This window comes from Saccostrea cucullata, unplaced genomic scaffold (genome assembly GCF_032062105.1).
Source record: "Saccostrea cucullata isolate Sc308-1 unplaced genomic scaffold, CSIRO_AGI_Scuc_v1 ctg1163, whole genome shotgun sequence".
Lineage (NCBI taxonomy): Eukaryota > Metazoa > Mollusca > Bivalvia > Ostreida > Ostreidae > Saccostrea > Saccostrea cuccullata.
In genome coordinates this window covers 131,606-159,115 of record NW_026926444.1, presented here as the reverse complement: position 1 = coordinate 159,115, position 27,510 = coordinate 131,606, and the positions used below count along the sequence as shown (strand labels likewise).

Here is a 27,510-nt window from a genome sequence, read left to right as displayed (position 1 = left end):
AAAACTGTGGTCGGCCATTTTGGCCCCGCCCTACCCTTAGAGGTCATGATTTGAACAAATTTTAATCTACGCTGCCTGAGCATGCTTCCATATAAATATAATGAATTATGGCTTTGTCATTCCTGAGAAGATTTTTAAAGAATTTTCCTATAATTTTCTATGTAAAACTTTGGTCGGACATTTTGGCCCCTCTCTACCCCCGGGGGTCATGATTTGAACAAACTTGAATCTGCACTACCTAAGGATGTTTCCACATAAGTTTCATCTTTCCTGGCACAGTGGTTCTTGAGAAGATTATTAAAGCATACCACCAAATTTTCAGTAATTCCAAAATTATATCCCCTTGAATGAGGGCGTGGCCTTTCATTTGAACAAAATTGAATCCCCTTCACCCAAGGAAGCTTTGTGGCAAGTTTGGTTGAAATTGGCCCTGTGGTTCTTGAGGAGAAGTTTAAAATGTGAAAAGTTTACAGCAGGACAGACAGACGGACGCCGGACAAAATGTGATCAGAAAAGATCACTTGAGCTTTCAGCTCAGGTGAGCTAAAAACATGGAAAAAATGTGATAATTTGGCACTTTTCCAAGAATTTCCGGTAGGGTTCAATGGTGAAAGTTGACAACTTTTGAGATTACCCCCAAAGAAATCGGGGTGGTAAGCATTCGATTTTTTAATTTTAAAACAATCAATATGACAATAAAATAATCTAACAAAATGCTATCGAAATCCCTAGGGTAGAAATAATTAGACTCGGCCTCGTTAAATTATTGATTTCTATAGTACATTAAACAATGAATCCAATATATATTGATTAATTGTATATTGTTTTACGTCCCTCTTGAGAATTTTTCACTCATATGGAGACGTCACCAATGCCGGTGTAGGGTTTCAAATTTAGACCTATACTCGGCACTCAGGGCCATTGAGCAGTGAGGGTTCTTTATCGTGCCAGCGCCTACCGTGACACGGGACCTACGTTTTTAAGGTCATATTCGAAAGACCCGTGACTTTCACTTTTAGTGCCGAGCGCTTGGCGAAGGAACAGTCACTACCTATGTTTACGTCTTAGGTATGACGCGGCGCCGCGATCGAGAATCGAACCCGGGCCTCCCGATCACGAAGCGAACGCTCTACCACTAGGCTACCATGACCGGTCCAATATATATTGAAATAATTATTTATAAAGTTTCTGACGCGGTGAAACTTTTCTTTCAATACTGGTAGTATTTCAATAGTGGTTGAAACCTATGGTTACCATATTAAAATGCACTCTCGGCCACTATTAAATAATTTTTTCAGTAGATTCTACAAGGGACAATTTAAGCTCTCATCTTAGAAAAATAAAACCCATTCACTTCAGTACCTGTTTCTGAACTATAAAGAACACAAGTTTTGAGATTATCTCTTTTGGTGCGCTCTTTCGTTGAGGAAAGGAGTAAACAGACAGGTGAAACAGATATTTATATATTGGACACATTTTTTGCATCATCGACATACTGGTTTATAATATCTACATGATTGCCAGGATGTACTCTTCAACTCGAAAATAACCGAATTAATGTAAGGACATTTTTTAATCGAAGGAAAATATCAATCGAAGTAATACTTTTCAAACGATTCCAAACAATCCAAACGTTGAGAACACAATTCATGACCAAATAGTACACGTGTTTTCTTTAGCATATGTACATACATGAATATTTTTCATCTAAATTAATTTTAACCATTGTTTTCCATATTTCATATGCATGCACAATGTATAACTGTAGAAATGCACCTATGATGTATTTTTGAAAGAAAGTACTGTTCCCTATTTCCAACACAACATAAGGTCATTCGGGCTGATAGTATGCTTTTTATCTATAGGATGTTGGGGACAAGTCATTCGTCTTCCAGGCCGCAGCAATGTCTCTTCCAAAAAGTCATCTTTGACTTTATAACCCAGAATCTTTTTTTGGTCATTCTTACATGAATATCCTACTTTGTGTTTAAGTTGCTTGTAAAAGGTTCGTGTAAGTTGCATGATTTTGTGTTCTATTTCTTTTCTGATTAAGATTGTAACATCTTTCAAAACTTTAGAATCAGGTTTAAAGATCTGCAGTTGAATTGTTGGTGATTTCATGGCTACTGAGATATAATGCTCTTTGAATTTAAAAATGGCTGCATTATTGTATAAGCAACTTTTGCCTCCATCTGTAAGAACCGTCCAATTTTTAATCTGTGTCAATTTTACTATAAGTCGACAGAAAATAAAGAAGGGGAAGAATTCGAAATAGAAAACTAAAATTGATGTTTGGGAATCAATTGCCCCTAATTGCTTTCTCCGTTCTTTAAAACTCCTTTTATTCATGCATGGAACATACAGAGAACTCGATCCGATGAACAATAATCCAAGCTTTTGCATATAAGACAACAATTCCTCTGTGTGATACGAAAGAAAGCGTGAATCCTTATCAAATTGGATGTCGACTGAGCGTTCCTTTCTATCGAAGTTTTTAAACAAATTTTCATCTTCTTTTTTCCAAATTTCGCATAGAAGGGATTTCTTCAAGTATCCAGTATCGTTGTATTCATTCCAATCATTCATAGTGGCAATAATTCCTTTGATGTGGTTTCGGTCAGTAATGATGATTTTGAATGCATCTACAAACCACTGGACATCAATAATGACATTTTTACTGAGCCCCTCCTCGTTAAAATATAGTATTTTTCCGGCGTCATGGTAATACCGCAACATTCCTTCCACTTTTTCTTTTCTCTGTTCCTCCATAAACGACATTTTTTCAGTAATTTCTTCAAAAGGCAGAATATGCCTTTTCTTCTTATTTAACTGTAATTCATGATCAAAAAGCAACCATTCATGTGGGATATCTTCTTCCCATATATCCAGGTCTGCTATTTCTACAAGGATTTTTTCTATTTGTCTTATTGGATCAGACAAAAGTTGTGTGGGGAAACATCTGTCTTCTCTGATATATTGAGAAAGATTGGAAACATGTTGAAGTGCATCCAAGAGTGAATCAAGCAAGTCGGCCTTGTCCTATGTTTATAAGACAATATAACAACAATTAAAGCAAAATTCAAATTCTTTTCAAATACATCTTATATTTTATTTATTGCTTAAAACCAGGACAAATAAAGCTCAAAGCACAAGGGTTTTTTTTACAACCTCTGTATAAAAAAAACTTCAAGTTTAAAAATATAATATTATTATTGACTGCTCCTTAAAAGAGAGAATAAAGAAACACAATAATATTAAGAAAAATATTTAATAAAATTTCAAAAATTGGAATTATTTTCCTAGAATTACCCATACACTGCAAACATTAAAAGAAAAATAACTCTTTAAGGTTCATTGAATAATTTTTCAGTGGAATATTAAGAAAATTATTTTAAAATACTCGAAAAATAAATTGGAATACAAGCTTTACTAAAATAAAATACAACATGTACCTTGTAGATTTTTTCGTCCCAGTGTGACGCCACAATTACAACATCAACATGTCTCCCTTGTCCACCCTCTATAAAGCAGTATGTGTGGATAGAGTTCAACCAAAATAGGAAATAATCTTAAAAAGGAATGGAGAAAAGAGTTTGAATCAATATGAATAGGATATTAATGAAGCAAAAGTTGCATCTTATTTGGAATATACAAATCTCAAATCAGTCAAAGTAACCTGTATTTGTAAAATTAGAAATTTCTTTGGATATGCATTTAGAAAATTAGTCATTGCTTACTGGAGATCAAATTTACAATCTGTTGGAAGAAGGGGTACTCATTGGGCTTAATAATATATGTACATGTAGCATATTTATTTTACATTAATATAAAATAGAATTTATTAAAAAAATAACCCATGAAAAGGAGAAATCTCTTGCTGTGGACGTCAACTCGACAAAAATAAAAAAAGACGTTTTGTCAATTAACGATATTCATTTTCAAAACTACATTGATTCAATATCACGCAATGAAATCGAAATACATGTAGAAGAAAAATATGTTTCATATTTGGATACTTTACAAGAAAAACACGTTCTTGCAACCCAACAACAAAATAAATGATGAACGTGATAATGTCAAAGAATGCATCTGGTAAACGTTCACATTTGGCCCCCGATAATTTACAAAAAATAAGATGAAAGATTTTCTACATATTATTGCCTCCATCTGTCCATCAAACATTGTAGTTGATTAATTTCATTTTCCGTTTTTAATTTCTTGCTGTTTAATTAGGAAATATGGCTGGGGTACGTTTTTTTAACGATTTTTCATAGATATAAGGCCACACCCCCATTTTGCAAGCCCTTTTTTTATATGAGCGCATTGACTTTTCAAGTTGTGCAAAATACGGTCAATGTGAAAAGTAATACTAGTCATTTACATTCATGAAAGAAATTGAAACAGTCGTGCGCTCAATTGTTATTTTGCAAAAAGGTGAAAAACCACGGGTACTTGTCTCCATAGTAAAGGTACCTTGTTTACAAATTCCAACCCGTCTTTGACTTATGAATAACAAAGCACTGAACACGTGACTCAAATCTATTCACATTCATGCTTTGAGCAGACCAATTCGACGTCGTGCCAAGTATCTGCGAGCTATCGATGGTCAATTCATTTTCAAATTTATAATTAAAATTTAGGTACAAAACTTTTTTTATGTTTAAGATGTTTACAAGAATTTGATTTACGAGGGGTTATCAAAAAGTTCGTGGACTGAGGCTATAAAATTAGTACTATATTGTCTGAGCTCACAAAATTTATAAGGAACATAAAACAACAAAAAAATAAAGAAATGTTGAAAATTTTAGCTTGATAACGTTCATTAGTTGCCAAATTATTATAAAATAAAAACGGCATTATATGATCACCCGGCGCCGTCGCCGCTTAGTTTCATGACGCCCGACAACGTTATTAATTTTCAATGTCCGCTTCTTCTATCTCGTACACTTATTTCAATGAGATTCCCTAGAGATGAGTAAGGACTTTAATCCGTCTTGTTTTTATGACTTTAAAATGTCATGAACAGCAGCTTTCAATGCATATATTATTGCAAATATACACTGGGAGGCATCCTCGCTTGATTGTGCCAGCATATTTTTTTTGAGTTCTATATAGCTAAAACACATGATCAACGTCATTATTTGACGTGATAGTTTTTTCAAACCTTGACGACTACAAATCGACATTAATTAAACATTCCTTTTCTCTCTGAATCTATTTTGGCATTAAAAACAAGTAATCTGGATGCAAATAAATTATTTCTCCGTAGCCAGCTTAAACATTTACTATGTTATACCAGTTTTTCCAGGGGCAAATCTTTATAGAATGTTGGAAAAGGAAACCCCTCCCCCCTTTGACGTCATTTTCAAGGCAATATTTGTTTGGATACTCCATGTAAAATTTACAATAAAATTTCATAGAACTTCCAGAATGAGTTAAAAATTCAACATTTAATGGAATGATAGTGTCCCAACACATACCTGTATTTTTTGGATGTCAAATGTTTATATCAAAATAGTTTATCTTAGTTATACTTAAGTCGAAAAAACGTCCTTTTCGAGGTTGCGCCACCTTGACATACCATTGCTTACAAAAACTTTACTTATTTATTTAAAAATTAAATTTATGATTTGGAATTTATTCTATAGATAGAAAAGATGATGATAACTAAATATTTTAAAATTCATTGATGTACCTAAAGCGGTTTTATTTTTATGGCGCTAGTCCACGAACTTTTTGATAGCCCCTCGCACGTGTTATGAAAAGCTATTTCAGTCGATTTTGATTTATTGTTATTCGGTATTTATCATTTTATATTGGAGGTCTGTAGCATATTCTTACACTTACATGTATTGCTTGTTTCTCATTAATACAGAATTTTAAAATTTGAAATACTCTCGATATATATTATATATTTGTCTTTGTTCCTAAGTACATATGGACACCAGCGTTACGTTCATTGACTATTAAAAAATATCAAAATTGTCAGTAATTTTAAAGATAGTTGTTTGGAATATACCAATTTATCATAATCTTTCGAAAATAATTCAAAGTGCACGCATACTTAAGGGAAAGAAATTGAAGTATCGAGAGCGCTAAAAGAACCTGTACGTATTTCGGATGAAAAATCACTGGATGAATACATTACATTTATACAAAATACATCCCTGGGGGATTTTTTTAAAATTCAATGTTCGCAGGTATTTTTAAAACACAAAATTTTAAAGCAAGAATTTGCATTTGTATTTGTATTACCCTTTCTCATGAATGAAAAAAGGTGTTAAAATATTTTGAAGTCACTGGCGTCGGAAGCAAATTGAAAGTTAAATGGGGATCGGAGGAGGGGGGTTAAATAGGTATGGGTATCGCAAAAAATTTCGTATCGATTTTTTCCCAGAATATCACGATAATATCACGATATTTTTATAAGCAATTTTTACAATGATTTTAAATAAATTTCATTATTTTTCTTATAATATGATAGAAAAACAAAATTTTACTTATTTAAAATCATTATGTACATAAAATTAATTACGTTTTGGCGGTATAAAATGCCATTCTTTTCACCCTAATATATATTTCATGACCTCAAATGTTGCATTCAATTTAAAAATCTGAATTTATATGTTATCATTTTCAATACTGGCTATATTTCCAAGGAAACTAAAAAAACCCCTTAATTTCAGTATTTTTTTGTATATTTTTATAAGGTCATGTCCTTTTTGTAATTGCTGATTAATATTAATGTAGTACTTGAAGGAATGGAACAATAAATGTTAAAGTCATATACTTCCATATGTCCATCCAGAAAATACAGTCCCCTTTTGATCACACACTCTTTCATCGACAACCTGTGTAAGATTTTTTGAAGCATCCAAAACCAAAACATAAAAGGCTCTCCGTGTAAGATAAATCTGATGGCAGGCATAGTACGCACATTGTCCTCCAAAGTCAAAAAAAGTTACAGTCTTGATGGCACTTTCGTTTATCTCGTTTCCATTGAATTTTTCAAAGATCTTGAGATTGTCAGCACGAAGACTCTCTACAAGGTGAAAAAAACCGTATCTCAGGAAGCAGAATTGTGACTTGAAAGTTAGAATGATGAAATTGAAGAAAGAGACTAAACGAACATTTTACACTGTAAACAGTAAGTTAAGAAACCTTGATCAGCTTTATTTCAGTGTTATAAGAATATGATACTTAATTTACATGAAAAAATTGTCACACAATAAAAAAAAAACAACACATATACGCAATTTCAAATATATATATATATATATATATATATATATATATATATATATATATATATATATATATATATATATATATATATATATTGCAGAATGTGTGTGTGTGTGTGTGTGTGTTGAAAAAAATCGCCTTTGTCTTGCTCGGAAGACAAATTTATTTAAACATTAAATGTTTTCTAAATATATACACAAGTATAGACTACTAAAGAGCTATAATAAATGATAGATCATTAATGAAGAAATTGACAAATACAATTTTGAACATTTTTTTCTTAGGAATAACACAAGCAAAAGGAAAGCAAAGACAAATTTACCTTCTAATTTTCCATTACTAATTTCAAATATTTCCTCATGTACATCCAACCCCTTTGTTGGTTTCACGTTCAGGATCTCTTCAGTAGAACGCCCAAGTAGGCGTTTTAGAAGCGTAGTCTTCCCGGCTCCGGCACATCCTACAATCATACCCCGAACTTGGTGGACAGTCTGTGTTCCTCTTTTGGAGAGTTCCACGTAGTGTTGTTTGTCCACTTTGTTCCAGTCTGTGATTTCCTTTGGAAAGTTAACTAGCAAATATGAAAAAAATTATTTGACAAAATCGGCATCACCATGCTACATTTTAAATGCTGTTTGAAATATATTCAGATAAAGTTTAAAATACATAACTTTTTTTTATTTAAATAACTTTAAAAGTTTTGAAGCCAGTTTATTTATCTAGTATTTGCAAGCCGGCCAACCAAGACGGCATATACACTTTATTTTCTATGTTATCAAAAAACAAATTCTTTGAACTGATATCATAAGAGAAAACAAAATTTCAAAAGCATACAACGGGCTTGGATTGCGTCGCAAAACACTTTATCCGGTGCCTGACAGTGTATAATGGTGTCAATCTGTAGACGGTCTATGAAAAGGTCATAAAGCTTTTCAGGCCAGCTTGGAACATACAGACACCTTTCTCCTTCACTTCTCTCATATTTCCAGCTCCTACAATATTCTAATATCACCTGATGCGATGCTGTCGAGAGGAAAAACTCGAGATCACCGTCCTCAGTCAAACACTCTGTTACAAACGCGTACATGACGTCATGTCGTATGGTGTCTGATTGAAAAGTGAATTCATTTTCTTGTGTTTGTGATATTTCAGACAGAGATTCGGCGGGTATCCCTATGTCAGTACACTTTGGTAGATCTGTAAAATATCGTTCTCTGAGTTTGTTAAAAATTGCTGCATGGGACTCCTCATTGACTTTAAGCGCGTATTTTCCCAGCAGAAGAAGGCTGTAAAGAAGACTTCGAAGTTCATGAGAGAGGGCATGGTATTTGCCTGGAATTCAAAGTTTTAATATAATGTTTGTATACAAATGTATTATTAACATGTTCGATAAAATCTCTTATTTTACTGAATTTCTTAACATTAAGCAATACGCCAATCACAGATTCATGTTCTATTTACGAACAATTTCTTAAAACAACCAAGCCATTGGCAAATGTGTTGATGAAACAAGGAATATCAACATTCTCAATTTAATTCATCATTTTGAAAATTCATGACAGCAAATACAATCCATTATTATGTCGAAGGATGACAGATATTTGTATACAAATTTCTGGTTGCCCATTTTTTCATAGTAAAGTGTCTACGGATTTTTCCGTTTGTCTGATCGTGCCAAGGAGCACACCGATGAGGTTCCTCCTCCATGTCATTTAGTACATACCCAGACACATAATTCTGTATTGCCTTTATAGAACTAATGCTTTTTGATTTTTTTTAAACAAGCAAATTTGAGGTCTATTTTGATTGATTTTAAAGCCTATATCATCTTTTAAGATTTTACTTTTTAAAAATTTTTGCAAAGAATGATTGAAAAATTGATATTTCAAAAGGTTATTTTGTTAAATTTATCTGGTTGAACATAATAGACATCTGTTTTTGTTAACCTTAGGTGTAATTCTAAATATTTTTAAAGAAAAAATGGCTAATAAACACTTTCTATTTTGAAAAATATTAAAAATAAAGAAATTTTGAGATTTTTTTCTGAAAGACGTGGACAGATTCAACATCAATTTGTTAATATTTTCTAATAAAGATTTCAGATATTATCTTGGCAAATGAATATTTTTGATTTTCACAAGTTTTAGCATAAATTTAATGTGATTTGGTGCATAGCTAAATGAAATATGATATATCACTTCTTTAAGATCAGTTTTGGCTGTTGAAGTTTTAGAGGTATGTACTCTGAGACATGTTGTATGAAAATTAACCTGCAAAGATATGTCTTTTATTGGTGTTTTGGTGAGTATATGACTTATTTGAGGTATTCAAATTAAAGAATTATAAGTTTGACAGAAAATTTTAAAAGTACGGACGTACCTTAAGACCTTTTATTTAAAATTTTATATTTTATTTTATTCTATTATTTTTTTCTGTTTACGATTCTCGATCTTGGCGGAAAATGAAGCATAATTATATATATATTTTTTTAATTTTTTGATTATAATTGTAAATGCCATGCTAAGAGAATGGTTAAAAGAGAATTGCATGTTTTTCTTTTAAATTAAATATGCAACTCGGTACATTTTATAGTTATTTATTGTCTTTTTATCTGTTTTATCATAAATTCAATTGTGACGGAAATGCAGTCTATATACACTTGACAAATTGCTAACGCACCACCTAAGAAAATTCATATTCTACTTTGAAAAACCTGTTTATGATGCAATTGATATATGCATATGTTACTTTAACAAACATTAGGCATATTATTGTCAAAACTTATTAATAACTACTATGTTTATTGAAGTGTGACCAATTCATAGAAAAACAAAATCGTGTCTGTTCCATTTTCGAAGAAATTTTTTTTTTCCTTTTTATCTGTGTTCTTTACATTTTTACTAATTAAAAACACAGGAAAAAATTACATCGTATGTGGCGGTTGACACTAGAGGAGCGTGCTAAAGCAGACAGTATGGCGTCTGCAGGGGGGTCTTTTAGAGAAATCTGCAAAAATTAAAAACAATAAAAAGCTTATGAATTCCTCTCATGAAATATTGTTCCAAATAGATTAAACAATATAAAATGTTTACTACAATTAACCACGGCATTAAGTTAGTAGCATACAATAAGTTGAATATTGTTCCACAAGACTGAGACAACCGGAAGTGGAGTGGATTTGGCATGGACACTAAGGTTTCAGATGATTAATATGAGATATGAGAGTCAGTGAATGACAGTTTGTTTATTCGATTCTAAACTGGGGGACTACTCCTGTGACAATCTCACAGACCCCTTTAAAGTGTCATAACAGTATTACACTTTGGTTCACGTCAAATCATGGCTGCCGGAAAATAATCCCGGAATTTTCCCTTCCGATTGAGGCATTTTGATACGAGACTGGAGCTGAATTTTTTTATGAGATGAAAATCAACATTTAAACTTCCTGTATTGACCAGATTTATTAAAATTTAGGGCCTGCTGATTTTTCTATATTCTGTCAAGAGTGGGGAGTGATTAGGCCCTGGACTAGATTTTCAAACACCTGCTCGACTTCGACCGAAACAAACTTGCGTGCCTTGCTGGATGGCTATGTATTTTTTGGTACTAAAATCTTTATAAAGAATGGTTTTACAAGATCTGAAAAGGAAACTTCTGAGAAGTTTGTTTTGAATTTATTACACCAACTCAAACTTGCGCATTTTTGGTAAGAATATATAGCAGAAATTAATACTGTTGTGCAACCTGCAGTAAAACCGAATTTTATACTTAGAAATATTGTAGTCTAAGAATTAACTTTTTATTTTGTGAGTTTAGACGGAAAATGAGAAATAATGGCATTTTTCGGACCGTCATTGCTGTTCGTTCGTGTTTAATGGAGCAAAGAAAATTAGTCCAGATTTGCTCTAAAATAAATTATGTTGGCCACACCACGGCCTGATTTGGATGTATCGGTTTTAGAGAAATGCATGAAATTTGGAGGACAGCTTAAAAAATACCTTGCCATCACACTCGTTAACATTATATACTCATAAATAATTTTAAAATCTACAAATTTAAAAAATTTAGACCACACTCGGAGCAAAATAAAAATTCTGAATATGTGTAAACATCGGTTTATTTGGAACACATTGGTAACAGATAAAAAAAAATCCGGTCGGAAAAAATAATTATCGAGGCAAGTCAATCCTAATTAAGCAGAAACACCTTATTATTTCAATAATATTTATTTTTTCAATGCCCTTTTTAAACCCACCCCCAACCTTATGACAAAAACAATTTCTTTCGCCCTGTTATAAAAAGCAAACTTATTTTGAACAATTTATCATCCTCATGTTAATCAGTATGCACCCATTAAAAAATTAAAACGGAAAAACCGCACAAGTTTAACGCGCAAGATCATTACATACAGTTCAACTTTTGCCATATTTTTAGAAATCCGTGTTCACCGCGAAGCCCCCTGTCACGGAGTTTTGCCCGTAATTTTCCTGTCTTGGGACGCAGTCTTATGAAACTTGGTAAATACATTAAATAATCATCATAGATCGGGAAAATAGCAATATACCGGCTAGGAAAAAATTCAAGTTTAATTGCAGGTGTCATAACAGTATTACACTTTGGTTCACGTCAAATCATGGCTGACGGAAAATAATCCCGGAATTTTCCCTTCCGATTGAGGCATTTTGATACGAGACTGGAGCTAAATTTTTTTATGAGATGAAAATCAACATTTAAACTTCCTGTATTGACCAGATTTATTAAAATTTAGGGCCTGCTGATTTTTCTATATTCTGTCAAGAGTGGGGAGTGATTAGGCCCTGGACTAGATTTTCAAACACCTGCTCGACTTCGACCGAAACAAACTTGCGTGCCTTGCTGGATGGCTATGTATTTTTTGGTACTCAAATCTTTATAAAAAATGGTTTTACAAGATCTGAAAAGGAAACTTCTGAGAAGTTTGTTTTGAATTTATTACACCTACTCAAACTTGCGCATTTTTGGTAAGAATATATAGCAGAAATTAATACTGTTGTGCAACCTGCAGTGATTAAGAATTTCATATCTGTGCAAAAATGGTGCGCAGTGCATAGCTAGAAATTGGTTTTCGGACAAGAAGGTCATTCAAGGGTATTTTCAAGATACCAAGACATTTGTCAATCCCATTGATTTGGAAATAATGGCATATCATATATACTAAGTACTAGTACCGATACGGCAAATGTTCAATTCACAAATAAAAATTAACAAATGGTGCGTTAGCAATTTTGCCTACAGTACTTTGACCTGTCTTAAAAAACCGGCTGCATGCGTGAAAACGAATTTGTATGCCTAGTATAGGGCCTCGTTAAGTCAGCAGAGGAAACATAGCATCATGAATTTTAAATTTCTTTTTTTTTAAATTAATCTTATTATTTGGTTCTCTATATGCCTTGTTGCCGATTATATATATGTCACTATGTTCATGGAGGCCGATGCAGGATCTAACTATGTTAGGTCTTGCATCTTGTAGATATTCCCATTTCCAAAGTATGTGCTCGAAGCTGTCGTTTGAACCTCTACAATGTACAGATTCCCCTGTCTGCAATCTCTGTAAATATTCTATTTGTTCATTCTTGCTTTTTTGCAGAATAATTTCGGGAATATTCACTGGAAAAGAGAAAGAAAACGATTTTAGATAAATAGCTTTGATATAAATATCGTGTCTCGGCCTTTCATTTTTATTTTCGAATGGAAGGGCATCTTTGCCTTATCAAGATCGACTTGTAGAAAATGGCCATATCAATTTTTTTCCACTCCAGGACATTTTTTATTAATCCTCTTATCCCGTCAACAAATACATTAGAGAAATTTTCCTTAAGAAGTTTCCTACCTACATGTACCTACCGATCCAATTTCTTTACCTTGGGTCGGGAGAAGGCAAACAAAGATCTTTTTTTTTAAATGGCCTTAAAATTACAAAACAAATCCTATCCTAATTCAAAGTATCGGTTTGTGAACGTGAAAAATGCGAGGAAAAAAAAAATGTTAATGTTGGTAACAATTCGAAATACTTTTGGTCTACAGAATACAATTACTCTTTATGTTGCCATGTTGTCGTACTTACATATCTGAGAGACAAGGGGAAATATCGATGTATCTTCAATAGTAGGATGAGAAATGATGTCCATCTGCAGACGGCTTATTAGTACGGAATTCCCGACAGTATCGTTACTGTTAACACATTTCTCGTCAATCTTTCGATTGTATTCCATTGATCTCAGATACTTTTTAGCTGTCATGAAACTAGATATATGAAATAAAATGTCACGAGACTGCTTCCCAATACGGTAAATGGTTTCGTCTGAGACTTCCTTAGTAATTCGCAGCTCTCCCTCGTCATCATAAAGGAATTTGATAGATTTCAATTTTGTCACTGAATTTTGAACTTTGTCTGTAGTTAATCTATTTCTTTTGCCATACACTTGCAGCCGTATTACGTTAAGTTTTCTCAGCCACTCGCACGACTCGGTTTTCGTGAAATTAGGGCAATCCGAGTCAGTGGACAAAAAGCAAAGTAATATGCATACTTCGTCGGGTGTCAATTTGGAAAAGACGTCTGAAAAAATAAAGATAAAAATGAAAATTCCTATGTCGATTCGATATTTCCCAGTGAGACTGATATAAAAGACACCGCAGAGTCTGACACATCTATTTCATATTTGGATATTTTATTTGAAAAAGACGTTAATGTTAATCTAACAACTAAGCTCAATGATAAATGTGATGACTTTAAATTTTCAATCATCAACATCCCTTACAATTGCAGCAATATACCTTCATCACCTGCATATATGGAGTTCAGTTGATTCGATACACAAGTCATTATTTTCAAATGATTTTACTGTTAGTTTAATTTTTAATGCCAAAAAATGACATTTTGGAGTGCAAAAAGGTCATATACATGTAGTTGATTATGCAAAGTAAGTAGAAAATTTTTTTTCAAAAATTTTAAGTTACTATTGAAGACGAAAAGATTGTAATTGTTCCCATAATTTATTTGAATAAAAAAAGATTATAGAAGAAAAACTTTGAAAAATTGATGAAGATTAGAAAAAAAAATTGATGAAGATTACAAAACAAAAAGGTCATGTTAAATGCTTCGTAGCGCCTAAAGAAGTGCATAGACCCCGATTTTTGGTTTTTATTTTTAATTAATATATGCGTATAGTTTTCAAAACTTAATCCCTAAACTGTACTTTTTATTAGCTTGAAAGGATTACCATAAGAATTGTCTTACCTTTGAGATTGTAAGATGAAGAGTTTGAGATATACATAGCAAAGAGTAAGTACATATAATTTCAAATACGATATCTAAAGAACTAAAACCAAATACTCAACAAATCACAACGGGGGGAGAAAGGACGTTCTATGACGCATGGAAAAAAAATAATATCGGTTTTAATCATAAATAAACAATTGTTTACCTACCTGATACGTTGGTTCTCCATAAAACATATCCTCCAAATACTGAAATTCAATAATAGATCAAGGTTCATAAGTTTGATATTCCAAACAAGATATTTTATTTTTACTTTTAATCCTCTTACGAAAAGTTGAGAAGTAATAATAATAATAGTAATAACTTCAGTGGTTCAAAATTTAAGATAAGAATATGTTGCGGAAAAAATTGTATTGCATAGTAGAAACTTTTGTAAATCATATTTTAATTTACAAGTAACCCCTACTTATATTAATTAAGAACAACAGGGCTAAGGTGACTCAAGTAAACGATGAGACGTAATGCCAATATTTCACCAATGGTTATACGCCATCTTCAAACACTTCTGTTAAGCTGTCCTGTTTAAGGTCATTATTTCGTAAGTTCTATGGTCGATACAATGACTTTGTCAGCATCTAATCATGAATCCATCTATCTATCATGAATCTATCATGAAATGAAAAGCTGACTAACAATTTTCATTCTTACGAGGGGTTATCAAAAAGTTCGTGGACTAGCGCCATAAAATTAAAACCGCTTTAGGTACATCAATGAATTTTAAAATATCTAGTTATCATTATCTTTTCTATCTACAGAATAAACCATGAATCATAAATTTTATTTTTTAATATATCAATTATGTTTTTGTAAGCAATGGTGTGTCCAGGCGGCGCAACCTTGAACACGGCGTTTTTGTGACCTATGTGTAACTGAGAAAAAACTCTGTTGATATGAATATTTGACATCCAAAAATCACGTTAATTCAGGTATGTGTTGGGACACAATTATTCCATAAATTATGAAATTTTTTTTTCATTCTGGAATTTCAAGTAATTATATCGTAAATTTTACAATTTAAGAAAGTCCAAAAAAACAAGGCCCTAAAAATGACGTCAAAAGGGGGAGGGGTTTCTTTTTTCCAACATAATAAAAAGTTTTGTTCCTGAAAAAACTGGTATAAACCTAAGAAATGTCTAAACTGGCTACAGAGAAACAATCTGCTTCCAGAGTACTTGTCTTTTAATGTCATAATAGATTCAGAGAGAAAAAGCATTCTCAGTTAATGTCCATGTGTAGTCAAGGTGTGAAAAATCAATCACATCAAAAAATGAAGTTGATCATGTGTCGTAGATACTGAAATCCCAAAAGCGATATATGCTGGTACAATCAAGCGAGGATCTCTCTCCCAATGTATAAATCCAACTGGAATATTATATTCATTGAAAGCCCGTTGTTCGTGAATGGTAAAGTCATATAAACAAGGCGGTTTGAAGTCCTTACTCAGCTCCAGGGAATCTCATCAAAATAAGAGTATAGGGTAGAATAAGTGGCCATTGAAAAATAATGACGTTGTCGGACGTCACGAAACTTAACGGCGACGGCGCCAGGTGATCATGTTATGTCGTTTTAATTTTATAATAATTTGGCAAATAATTAACGTTTCAATCTAAAATTTTCAGCATTTCAACATTTCTTTATTTTTTGTTGTTTTATGTTCCATATAAATTTTCAAAGCACAGACTCCCTAGTACTAATTTTATAGCCTCAGTCCACGAACTTTTTGATAACCCCTCGTATTGTTAATCCATTATTTACACACTGAATTGTCGACGGATTTTTCTAATCATGACAAGGGGCACACTGCGGGCGTGACCAGGCGGAAGGGCGCCTCCATGGCATCTGATCCCAACTGTGATGTTTTAGGGGTCGGTGTTTGCTCAAAACTTGTATTGTTTAATAGATTTTTGAGCTTCAATACTGTTTGTTATCTCGATATATCTCATCTTTACAAAATTTCATAACATTTTCTACGAAATTTTAACATTACTTTATTAAATATACATTCTTCACTTCTGTGCCTATTGACAATATATATCTGTTCGTTGACCTTTAATTGAGTTAATTTTTCATGCCACACTAACTTTTTATTTTTTATAGATTTAAATGAGGTCATCAAGGTATTCAGATTTGTCTTGTAAAATATGGAAGATAAATATTGTTCTAAATTAATCACAGTTAATTGTTATACATGTATAATGTATGTGCATGAATTAAATTTTACTCTTTAAAAATAAGTATTTTCCTATTAAAATATTCTCTCTCTCTCTCTCTCTCTTACCTTCAGTGTTGTCTGTCTTTGTATCTAACCAAGAAAAGAAATTGTGATATATAGTGCATGAAATATCTGAGTAACATTATAAAGCGAAGGAAATGTAATAAATTACTTATACCGAATCTTATACGAATTCTCTGGTATATACGATGTCTTAATCTTCTTTTTCTTAGGATTACTATTGCTAGTATAACGAAGAGAAAGAAAATGACAGACACAATTCCACCGACGATAGCTCCTGTGTTTAAGAATACTTGTTCTTCTGTTCGTTTGAAAGTTATGTTTGTAGTGGTAAATTGTGATCTGCAATGAAAATGGCATGCTCAGTTGAATCAATCTAAAGAATATAAGTTTAAGTTTATATAAGTATAAATGATTTCTTTTAGTTTAGTTGGACCTTACGTATTTGGACAAGAGGGGTCTGCAAAATAGCATTGCTGATGTGTGTTGATATTGAGGCATTCAGGATCTAAAATTGGGGAAAATAAAACATTGCAATCCAGTTTTCTTGTTATCTTAAAACAAATCGGATTTCATGATACAAGTTCGAAATATTTAAAATAAAACACGTTCCTCACATTTGTACAAATCAGTCCCTTTGAAATGATTTGCTGGACAACCTTCTTGGAAATGATGACAACTAACTTGATCCAAGAATCCGTAGCCAAGTGTCTCTAAACAATTACCTATAAAAAGTGAACTAATTTTTTTTTAAAAAGCAGAATAGAACTGGATAATTTTAAAAACCCTTGAAATTATATCTTGTAATTTTCTTACGCATTCTCTATAAACAAGATGTGTTTGTGAAACACTGATGCCCCCGTACGGTAATATAGCAAAGATCAAACTTTTCTTTTATGCAAATTTAATTAATTGGTATCAAAAGTAGGGTATTCCCACTGGAAAACAATCGTTAAATTTGAAAGTAGGCCAATGTTTAAGTTTTTTCAATAAGTACAAAAAATCTCCAAGTGAAGGTCAAAAGGTCAAGGTAATTGGTATCCAATGAAAGGTCTTGCCACATAAAATATTTATGTAGTGTATGGAATCCCTAGCCCTAACCATTCAGAAGTTATGGCCAGGTTGATTTTTTTTAAAGAAGGTCAAATTCCAAGGTCAAGGTCAAAGGTCAAATGTTCTTGCTATCAAATAAAAGGTCTTGTCAAAAGGATTAAATATGTGAAGTATGAAAGCACTAGCCCTAACCCCTTAAAAATAATGGTCAAAGTTTGCTTTTTTTAAGTAGGTCAAACTCAAAGGTCCAGGTCAAAGGGTCAAAGTACTTGGTATCCAATGAAGTGTATTTTTATTAGGATTATAAGTATATGAAGTATGAATGCCCTTTCCCTTACCGTTCAAAAGTTATGGTCAAGGTTAAAGTTTTTCACAAAAATCTACAAAGTCAAGGTCAAAAGATCAAGGTTGTTGGCATGAAAGGTCTTGCAACAAATAATACATATGTGACATATAAATGTCCTGGTATCTACTGCTCAAAAGATATGGCAGAAGTAAAAGTTTAAAATGTTCATGTAAAAGTGGGCCAAACTCCAAAGTTAAGGTCAAAAGGTCAAATTTAGTGGTACCCAAAGAAAGGTCTCGTCACAAGGAATACACATGTGAAATACGAAAGTCATGGCTACACTAAATCAAAAGTTATGGGCAAGGTTTAAGTTTTGCGGACAAACAGACAGACTGACGGACGGACACGACAAAAAAATATATACCCCCGAAACTTCGTTAACGGGGGTATAAAAATAATGATAATAAATTAAAGATTGTTATGCATTTAAACTGTTTCGTGTTAATTTGAAATTTAGTTTTGTTATTGAGTCACTTCTTTTTACTGGCTAGGTTAACATAAATTTAGTTTCATGCATTATATTAACAAATATAGTATTCGGCATTATACGTTGCAAATATACATATTTATTGATATTCAATTGCATATAAATCTAATAAATTTGAAATATATTCTTAATACACTTTGTACTCTGAAATGGGAATATAAAGCAAATATACATGTAAACTGTACTAGTATATAAACATTTTCGTTTACCATGATGAAAAAATTAGAAATAGTGCCTTTATTTATATTAAAGAATGCCAAAGCCTTTCTAATGCGAGACACATTAGCTGCATATATATAAATTAACATGCGTATTTAATTTAATATATAAAAAAACACCGACAGTAGAACATGCATCAACTATATAGGATCTCTTAAATCTGACTTTGAATCTGAAATTTTGGGATTTTTTAAATATATTTTTATCACCTCAAATTCTTTGTATGTTGAATTAAGGCAGTATTAAGGTCTTGGGCAACTAGGCAATATTGAGAAATATTTCAACAATATTACTGTAGTTCTGGAGAACATTGATTGAATTACCTGGAGTCATTCTCATCAGCGACTACAAGATTTGTCTTTACCAAAATTCCATGGACAGTTTTATTTTTAACCTAAAAGCGCCCTATAAGGATTTTGATTTCGGCATATTTACAATTTTGTCACAGAATATTACCTTTTTCATACAACCCCACAGTAAACTTGTAACAAAACTCCACGAGAGCTGTTTTGTTTGTATTTGGAACACATGTGTACTGACTCCGCCCATTCTCATCCACACTGCAGTTGAGTCTTTTTGCACTTTCATTGAATTCTGTCTCATTTAGAGGACAAGAATTGACGGTATAACCAAAACCGTTGTAGGTCATTCCTGCAAATGTATAATAACGATCTTATAAAACACTGTTCTAATTTTTTTTTGTTTCTGGACTGTACGAAGTTCTTTTTGCCTGCAGCTGAATATAACAAGAATTTTACAAAATGAGTGAGGTCGTAACCCATAATGATCAAGATTATTTATATCTAAAATGAGCTTATATTTAAGTTTTTTTTCAAAATTGGTCATCGGAGAATTTTTTTTCACAAATAAGCATGTACATGTAGCAAGGAAACGTTTAATCCTTAGCATTTGATGTAACATGTACCAAAATTGTAATATTCGTGATCTTTGGTTCCATGATAAACGTTCTAAAGGGCGAAGATGATTACATTCTGAACATACATGTACGTTACATTTTTTACGATTTTTTCTGTACTCCTGGACACTTTTTGTAACATCATTTAGTGGGCAAATTGTTTAGTCCTAAATATAACGAAAAGCCAAGCCTCAACAAAGCTATTAAACCTATACATTGTATTTATTGTCTTCCTTCCTTTTTATTCTTACTAAAATAGAAAAATTGTTTTATGTTTAAAAAAATTGCATGTATAATAAGAAAAATTCATAAAAAGGAATTAAAATTTGCAAAAGTTTATTTGAAAAAATCCGAAAGTACATTTCTGAACTAACTTTATCCTATGAATTTCAGATTTCAGTCAGAATTTAATGAAAGGAAACAATTAAAGATTCCCTTTTCAATTTTTCAAAGATAAAATACTAGTAACTGATATTGATGACACATTTACATGCAAACTATTTAAAAACATTTCAAATGTTAATTATAAGTAAATGTTTGGTGGAATACGAATTCGTGTATAGGTCAATTTAAACGGAATTAAAAGTTTCGTGTAATTAACTCTGAAATCCAGTTTTTTTAAAAGGGCCACGATGTTAATACAAATTCTTCATTCGATGCAATAAAGTTTAATAGTTTTGTATTTTTTTTTTCAAAGGAGAATGTGTTTTTAAGGGGAATATGACTAAGGTCGAAAATAGGTACAGTTATTATTCTACTGTTATAGTTGAAATCACATTGCTCTTCGTTTCTCCCCCTCTCCTCGATCCTTAAAAAAATCTTGATTTGCGTCTATCTGCGTATATGCGGAGTACAAAATATGATATGGTGTTATCTAATTTAAGACATGGAAGGCATGTTTTTGCTTGTCCAAAGTTATTTATTTTCCAAGAAGGTACTTAAAAAAAGAAAAAAAAAAGAATAATGTTGTTTTCTATTTTAAAAGGGTGACACTGGAATCGAACAATTCAACAATCTCTCTGCACTACCAAGTGCATGTACATACATTTGTACGGTATAGTGTAAATTGTACAAATATGATATTTTATCTGAATTATATATGTTATGTAATAGTCACATATTGGGAGACTAACTGTTATTGCAAAATTTTTTATAATTTTTCTCCGGAAATGTGTTTTAAGGTTACATTGTCTCCGAGTCTTTTTAATTCAGTTTTATGTATTATATTATATGCTGTCGTTTCATAATAAATGACATATTTTTGGAACAAACATGTCTTGCGTTATTTGGCAAAAACAAGCTCAATGTTGTCAGACTGGTGTTTAATTCAAGGAATGAAAGCTGAACTTAAATGATATTTTATGCTAATAAAATTATTTTTAGTTAAGTTTCATGTATTGTATGTTAATTTGTATTTCCCCACTTTGTGCCTCTTTATCTGTAAACCCGTGGGGACCCCCGGTAAATTTATCCTTTTGAGATAAGAGAACTAACATCATTATTTGTACTGCTATTGTAAAGACAAGACGGCCAAACATTTGCTGAAATTTTTTTTGGATTACCCACCTCCATCCCCAAACATTAGGCCACCTCAAGCTCATATACGTCTATGTTTTCATTGTAAATAATTCCTTTAGATGTATATTATATTGTTAGTCATATTCGCCATATTTTGGAGGCCACCTATTTTGCCAAGTTATATATGTTATGTAATAATCACATACTGGGATACTTATTGTTATTGCATAATTGTTCTATAATTTTTCTCCGGAAATGTGTTTTAAGGTTACATTGTCTTCCAGTCTTTTTTATTCAGTTTTATGTATTATTATATTATATGTTGTCATTTCATAATAAATGACATATTTTTGGAACAAACATGTCTTGCGTTATTTGGCAAAAAACATGTACAAGCTCAATGTTGTCAGACTGGTGTTTAATTCAAGGAATGAAAGCTGAACTTAAAAAGAATAATTGTGATTATCGGGTACAATAAATCAGCAGTACAGAATATAATTTTGTTATTTAGTTTTTGTCATGTTCACTTACTTGAAAAGTCTGTTGTCCGAAGCCAGCTGTCCCGTGTCTGAGATTCTCAAGAAAGTTAATATTAACTAAATTGAGTTTTTATTTTAATGTTTTGATTAATAACGATCTTTTTTCAAACTTAATTACCTTGACCCTTAAGGATAAACGAGACGTTCTTTAATGATAGATAAAATTTTCCAGGATTTTGTCATAGAAGTATTGCTACTTAAACATGTTTACTCACAAAAATTTGAGGTACCTTACCAGGCATTTCTGCAAGATACCAGGGGTAGTTTTTCTTATAATCCATTTGGGAGGAAAAATGATTTTCCAATTTCAAATGTTTAAGTGCCTGGATTTTTTGAAAACGTTTAGAAACTGGTTTAGAAATCAAAATGTAATTCAAATTTTGAATATTTTCCATGCATTACAAAGATATACAAAACAGATTTTTAGAAACGTCTCCTCTGACCTTGACTTCAGAGCAAAACGAAAGAAGGAATAAATGTATACGTATACTTACTTTCTTTAGCAAAAAATGCAGCTTTTCTTTGAATAAGTATATTTATAAAGAACGAGAAATATTATCTGTAAAATTTTTAGATAGCAAACACTTTTTTTTTACCTTATGACAAAATCTTATGCAATTATCCCCATGTACTTGGTACACGCAAGCATTATTCAGGTTACCAATGAAAATGCAAATCTATGAGAAATATATCTGATTTCTGACAAAAAGAAGTTTGTTTGTGTTATTTATGCTCATGATTTTCCAAAAGAAATGTGTTGTATGAGTAAAATACAAATAATTATAGCATGACTTGCCGGGGCAAATTTGGATAATAAGACATGAATTTCATCTTGATATTATCGAGTACAAAAAATCAACACTACAGAATATTTTTTTGTTATTTTAGTTTTTGCCATGTGCAATTACTTGAAAATTACGCTGTCCAAAGTCAAATGTCCCGTGTCTGAGATTCAAAAATGTGAAGATCGACCAATTGATTCTTTTAGACTTGTTTTGATTTCTAATAATCTTTTTTTAACATTAATTACCTTAACCCTTAAAATCAGCAAAACGAAAAAAAGCAATAACCTAATACTCACTTTTTTCATGCTTAAATGCATCTTTTTCTTTGGATAAGTATTCATGTAGAACGAAACATCTTTTCTGTAAACATTCCTACTACAAATAACAGCAGGATTATATCTTGACGTCTGTTGTTTGCTTGACAGGCTGTTTAGTTACAACCCCTGCATGTTCCTGCATGATTACGTAATATTCGTTTTGGATAAAAATAGAATGGAGAGTATTTATATGACACTATCAATACATGTATACCGTACTTCAACAAATGTTTTTTTTTCTTTTCTACAGTTTCTTAGATGTGAAACTAAATCATACAGACCATTTTAATTTTAAAAATGTGTCCATTGTGCCTATAATAAATAACAACCTTTGTATACGATCAATTGATAAGGTAAGACATTGTTTAAAGATGTTAACACCTAAGGTAAAACATTACAAAAGTTAGATATAAATTCATATGCATCTAATTTAGCCAATCAAAACATACAATGTATATATAATTATCTTTATGCACTGGCATAAAAATACATTGATACATTTTTCTATATAGTATTTCAAGTTCTATTCTATGATATGGTGTAAATTGATCACATTTATTAAACTCTCATATGCTAACAAAGGAATTGACGCGGTCAAGTCTTGCATTCCACCATAAATCAGATTGAAGACTACACCATGAATTTCCTACAAATACACATGGACTATTTCTTTCGAAAAAGCTTTCAGAGCCTAGATTTAGAATATCTGAAATACTCTAGACAAATATGCTAACGCACCACTTATTGATTCTTATTTTGGAATTAACATTTGCCGGATCGGTACAAGTGTATATAATAGACCATTATTTCCCAAACAAATATTTTGGCAGCATGAAAAGACCCTTGAACTAGAGCCGAGCTCGTTGCAAAGCAACGAGTAGGTCTTCCGTTGGAGCTGTGGACAGGAAGTACAGACCTTGGGTCAAGGTCACTGCACTTTCTTATGTCAACAACCTTTCTTCACAGCATGAGCCTCCAGTAAATTTTAATTATAAAGTTATGCTTAAACACTTTTTTCTGTGTCAGTGACCTTGATTTGCCAGAAAGACATTTGATCAGGGTCATGACAAAACCCCCACTCATAAGTAATCTATGTTTCAAGTATGAGCCTCCAATGATTTTCATTTACTAATTCATAGCGTAGTAAAGACAATATTTCTTCTGTCAGTGACCTTGATCTTAACAGAATAATCTAGGCTCTGTGTCAACACAAACAACTTTTAGTGATTAGAAGTTCATAACCCTGACAGGAATTTTGAAATTTGCATTATCTCGCACCATTGTCACAGGTCAGAAAAACAACATTGAAGTATTTTAAAACATCACCGTATATTAATATTCAAACAACATGGATTTTCTATTTATGAAAGATATACGGGGTTGAAAGTCCTTTCCATAATACGTATTTAAGGGTAATAGCTTTACTTTCAATAAAATTAAACTCAAAAGTCCACAAATAAAATATCTTTCCTCATTTATTTCAAAGTTTGGGTAAAGGGGGTGAGGAGCATGGGGATGTCATGATGTATACGTAATATACTGAAAGGAAAAAGAAACGCATACGAACATAATATGGGAACAAGTTTGGCTTTCCAGAAAGCCTGAAATGTCATCTCTTTGGGCTTCATTTATGTCACAGAATAAACAGTAAATTGAATGTAACTTTTTTTCAGCACTGTCAAGTTTAAATAAATGGAGAGGTACCCTCTCTGACGACACGTGTCTAAATTTATGTAAAAATATGTTATAATTTATAATTACAAATATTTTTTTGTTTAATGTATTTAGAAAATGTTATTGTACAACTAAGCAGTATTCGAAAAATTTGTACGCATTTTTTTTACAAGAAGTTGGACAAAAACCTTGCGTTCCTTTTGACCTTACATATACGTATTTCACAGCTTCTTACTCTGACAGTAGACAAAAGTGCTAACTTTATAATTCAGACCCTTTCCTTTCCAAAGATTTTCCTTAATCTTCTCATTCCTTTAAGTGACATGCCCATCGAACACCCATGGGATATAAAGGGGGAAAATGAACTAAACTTACATAAAAAAGTTTACTATTCAGAAATTTAACTTTTAACAGCACTGGCTAATTTGAGGGGGGGGGCAGGTTCGCCCTTTTTGTGTCCAAAATATACATAAGATTTCATAATTCATTTTTTGTGTGAGGCTGTAGGCTCCTGCCCTGAACCCCTCTTTTCAAGATTCCTGTATCCGCCACTGTTAACGCTTTATAAAATATAAGCACATGCACAAGGCCCTGTCGAAATATAGCATAGGATAGAGAAAACTGCCATCAACGTAATTAACTTGAAAGCAAATACAATATCAAATCTACTTTTACACACTTTTATATAGCTTATCCAAAGAAATAACGCCCACATGTTTTTAAATACAGGTAAGTAATACATTTAACATAAAATTAAGCATTTATTAATTATCTGAAAAAAGAGTCCTAATTTGCCAACTCTGAACTTCGGCTGATTTAGGAATACAGTATATTGTGCCATTATAGTGATCGTCAAAATTCACGTGCAATGCGTTTATTCCTATGTTTTGTTTTAGAGAAAACTTTATCTGCATACTAAAAATAAACAATTCTGTATTATAATTTTGGCTTCAATTCAGTACTATAGGAGAAGTGATTTGATGACTTTTTTGCCATTAATGCAATTTACAGCTGCATAAAGAATTTGATTGCAAGTTCTTTAATTATAAACATGATAAATCCTTCAAAAGAATAGATTAGACTTGCAAAAAAAGATACTCATTAAGATTTTTTGGAGTTTTGAATTGTGATCAATCTTCCAATATCTGTAGTATGTTAAAGATATTTATGTTAGTGCGCCTATAACTTGTGCTTTTAATGTATGATTTTTTTTTACTCATAATACATTCGCTGAATTAAACAGCCTTGTATTATTTAAGAAAAATGACGGCAATTTATAGAATCACTACAGTATCCTGTTGAGGACCAGTTTTCATGTTGTAAATTTTGCATTTACCTGCTCTTAGTAAACGACCTGGTAAAAGTACCAAAAAATTAAAGTTTTCACCACTAAACGCGATTACTTTTGTAAATGTTAAAATAAATTTGATTTTTTTTTTTGTGAATTCTTGGATCCACGCGCCTCGGCTACAGAGGATATTTACACACGCGCTGACCTAGTTAGAAGATTCTATCTTCTTCTGATCATCATTTACGTACTAGCCAAGACTACCGAGGTATATATAAGAACATACAGTGTACTGTATATTTTGAAGACTCCGCCACCCAGGCGTTTGTGTGTGTCTAACTCTCTCTGACTTCTGTGCAGCTTGTTTTCTTTATCGATAGAAATAAAGTAGATCGCTCATTGTTTACATCTCTATATTTAGAAAATAGCATCAACTCGGTGCTCCTCGGGTGACCTCGCACTTTTTGTATGGAGAGGATTGGATTCAGCCGAGGATTGCCGACTGTTAAATGGCAAATCAAACTTAATGTGTCATCTCGAGAGAGAGATGACAATAAGCATCGTACTTCTTTTCTAAACTTTTCTTCGCTTTCAAATAGGCCAAAACCGAAAGTAGATCACACACTTCTAAGCTAGTTCTTCTAAAAGAAAACCAGTTTACAGGCTACTTGGAACTCCTTGTGTAGATTCTCACTTGAGATATTGTAAAACATCGAGGATTCCCGAAAAATTAATGGAGGCTTACACTAGGACTTCACTTCCGGCATACAATCTTAATGTGTCATCTCCCGAGGGAGATGACAATAATTTTTGTCTATGTGGCCGAAAAATATGAAAATTGGTCAGATGAGTATTTTGGTTACTATGCACTAAAATTACTAGTCAAAACTACTCAACCTTGAAATGTATGGCGTCACGTAGGGGAAATGATAAAAAGTCAAAAACACTTGCATGTAGATGATGATAATTTTGTGATAAACTTTTGTAGTGCCATACGATGCATTTGAGTTGTAGAAATCGTTTTTGCATATTTGCTGTCAGTATAAATTTCTTGCAATCGTGGTATGGCTGACGGAATTTATTGTGTGTTTAGTAATTGAATTCAATATTGCATTAGTGAATAAAAAAACAAAAACATGCTGCTGTACAGATTGTTTTCAACTTTTCAACCAAATAAAAGTTGTCAGAGAGTTAATTTAAAATGTTTCCAGCCAACCATGACGGCGATGTTGGCGCGTAAAAACGTCACAACAAGATAGGGCTTTTCATTATGCCACCTCGGTTATTGTCAAGGCATTATCACCGAAACTGATATTTATGCAGCAGACAATCATACTCATTTTTTGATCCTTAATTGACAGAAACTCTCTGCTCTAATTTGGGCCGCGAGCTTGGCCATTTTACGTTGATTTTACTTTCAACCGTCGGAAGGGTTGAATAATAATGTTCTGAAGAAGATAAATGCTCTGGTGAACTCAATGCACATGAAAATCAAAGTGTGTTACTGATGCGATAGGGAGATTGTGAGAATTTTTAGTTTTATTTTTGGGGGGTGTCGACATAATGATATCA

The 27,510-nt window shown here is 32.2% G+C and overlaps 1 protein-coding gene across 2 annotated transcripts; it reads right to left on the bottom strand.

The window, feature by feature from the left end:
• Positions 1-1,704: 1,704 nt before the first annotated feature.
• On the bottom strand, positions 1,705-23,093 carry LOC134271712 (uncharacterized). 2 transcript variants are annotated; one of them, XM_062753921.1, is made up of 13 exons: positions 22,956-23,093; positions 19,358-19,552; positions 17,414-17,521; positions 17,238-17,304; positions 16,954-17,138; positions 16,842-16,865; positions 14,713-14,751; positions 13,349-13,840; positions 8,080-8,577; positions 7,568-7,816; positions 6,791-7,042; positions 3,453-3,568; positions 1,705-3,039 (listed from the first exon to the last, which is right to left on the bottom strand). In XM_062753921.1, exons 2-13 carry the CDS (start codon positions 19,548-19,550, stop codon positions 1,810-1,812), a joined length of 3,453 nt encoding a protein of 1,150 aa, XP_062609905.1. In that variant the 5' UTR covers positions 19,551-19,552; positions 22,956-23,093; the 3' UTR covers positions 1,705-1,809. The 2 variants fall into 2 exon arrangements, with proteins under 2 accessions (XP_062609905.1, XP_062609906.1); XM_062753922.1 differs by lacking the exon at positions 16,842-16,865.
• Between the last annotated feature and the right edge of the window lie 4,417 nt (positions 23,094-27,510).

What these genes read in the sequence shown, in the direction of transcription:
- LOC134271712 (XM_062753921.1), bottom strand. Translation starts at nt 19,550, where the DNA reads ATGACCTACAACGGTTTTGGTTATACCGTCAATTCTTGTCCTCTAAAT. An exon ending in AAAGACAGACAACACTGAAG is followed by an intron (nt 14,752 to 16,841) that starts GTAAGAGAGAGA and finishes ATTGAATTTCAG; the next exon opens with TATTTGGAGGATATGTTTTA. An exon ending in ATGGAGAACCAACGTATCAG is followed by an intron (nt 13,841 to 14,712) that starts GTAGGTAAACAA and finishes TTATTTTTTCAG; the next exon opens with ACGTCTTTTCCAAATTGACA.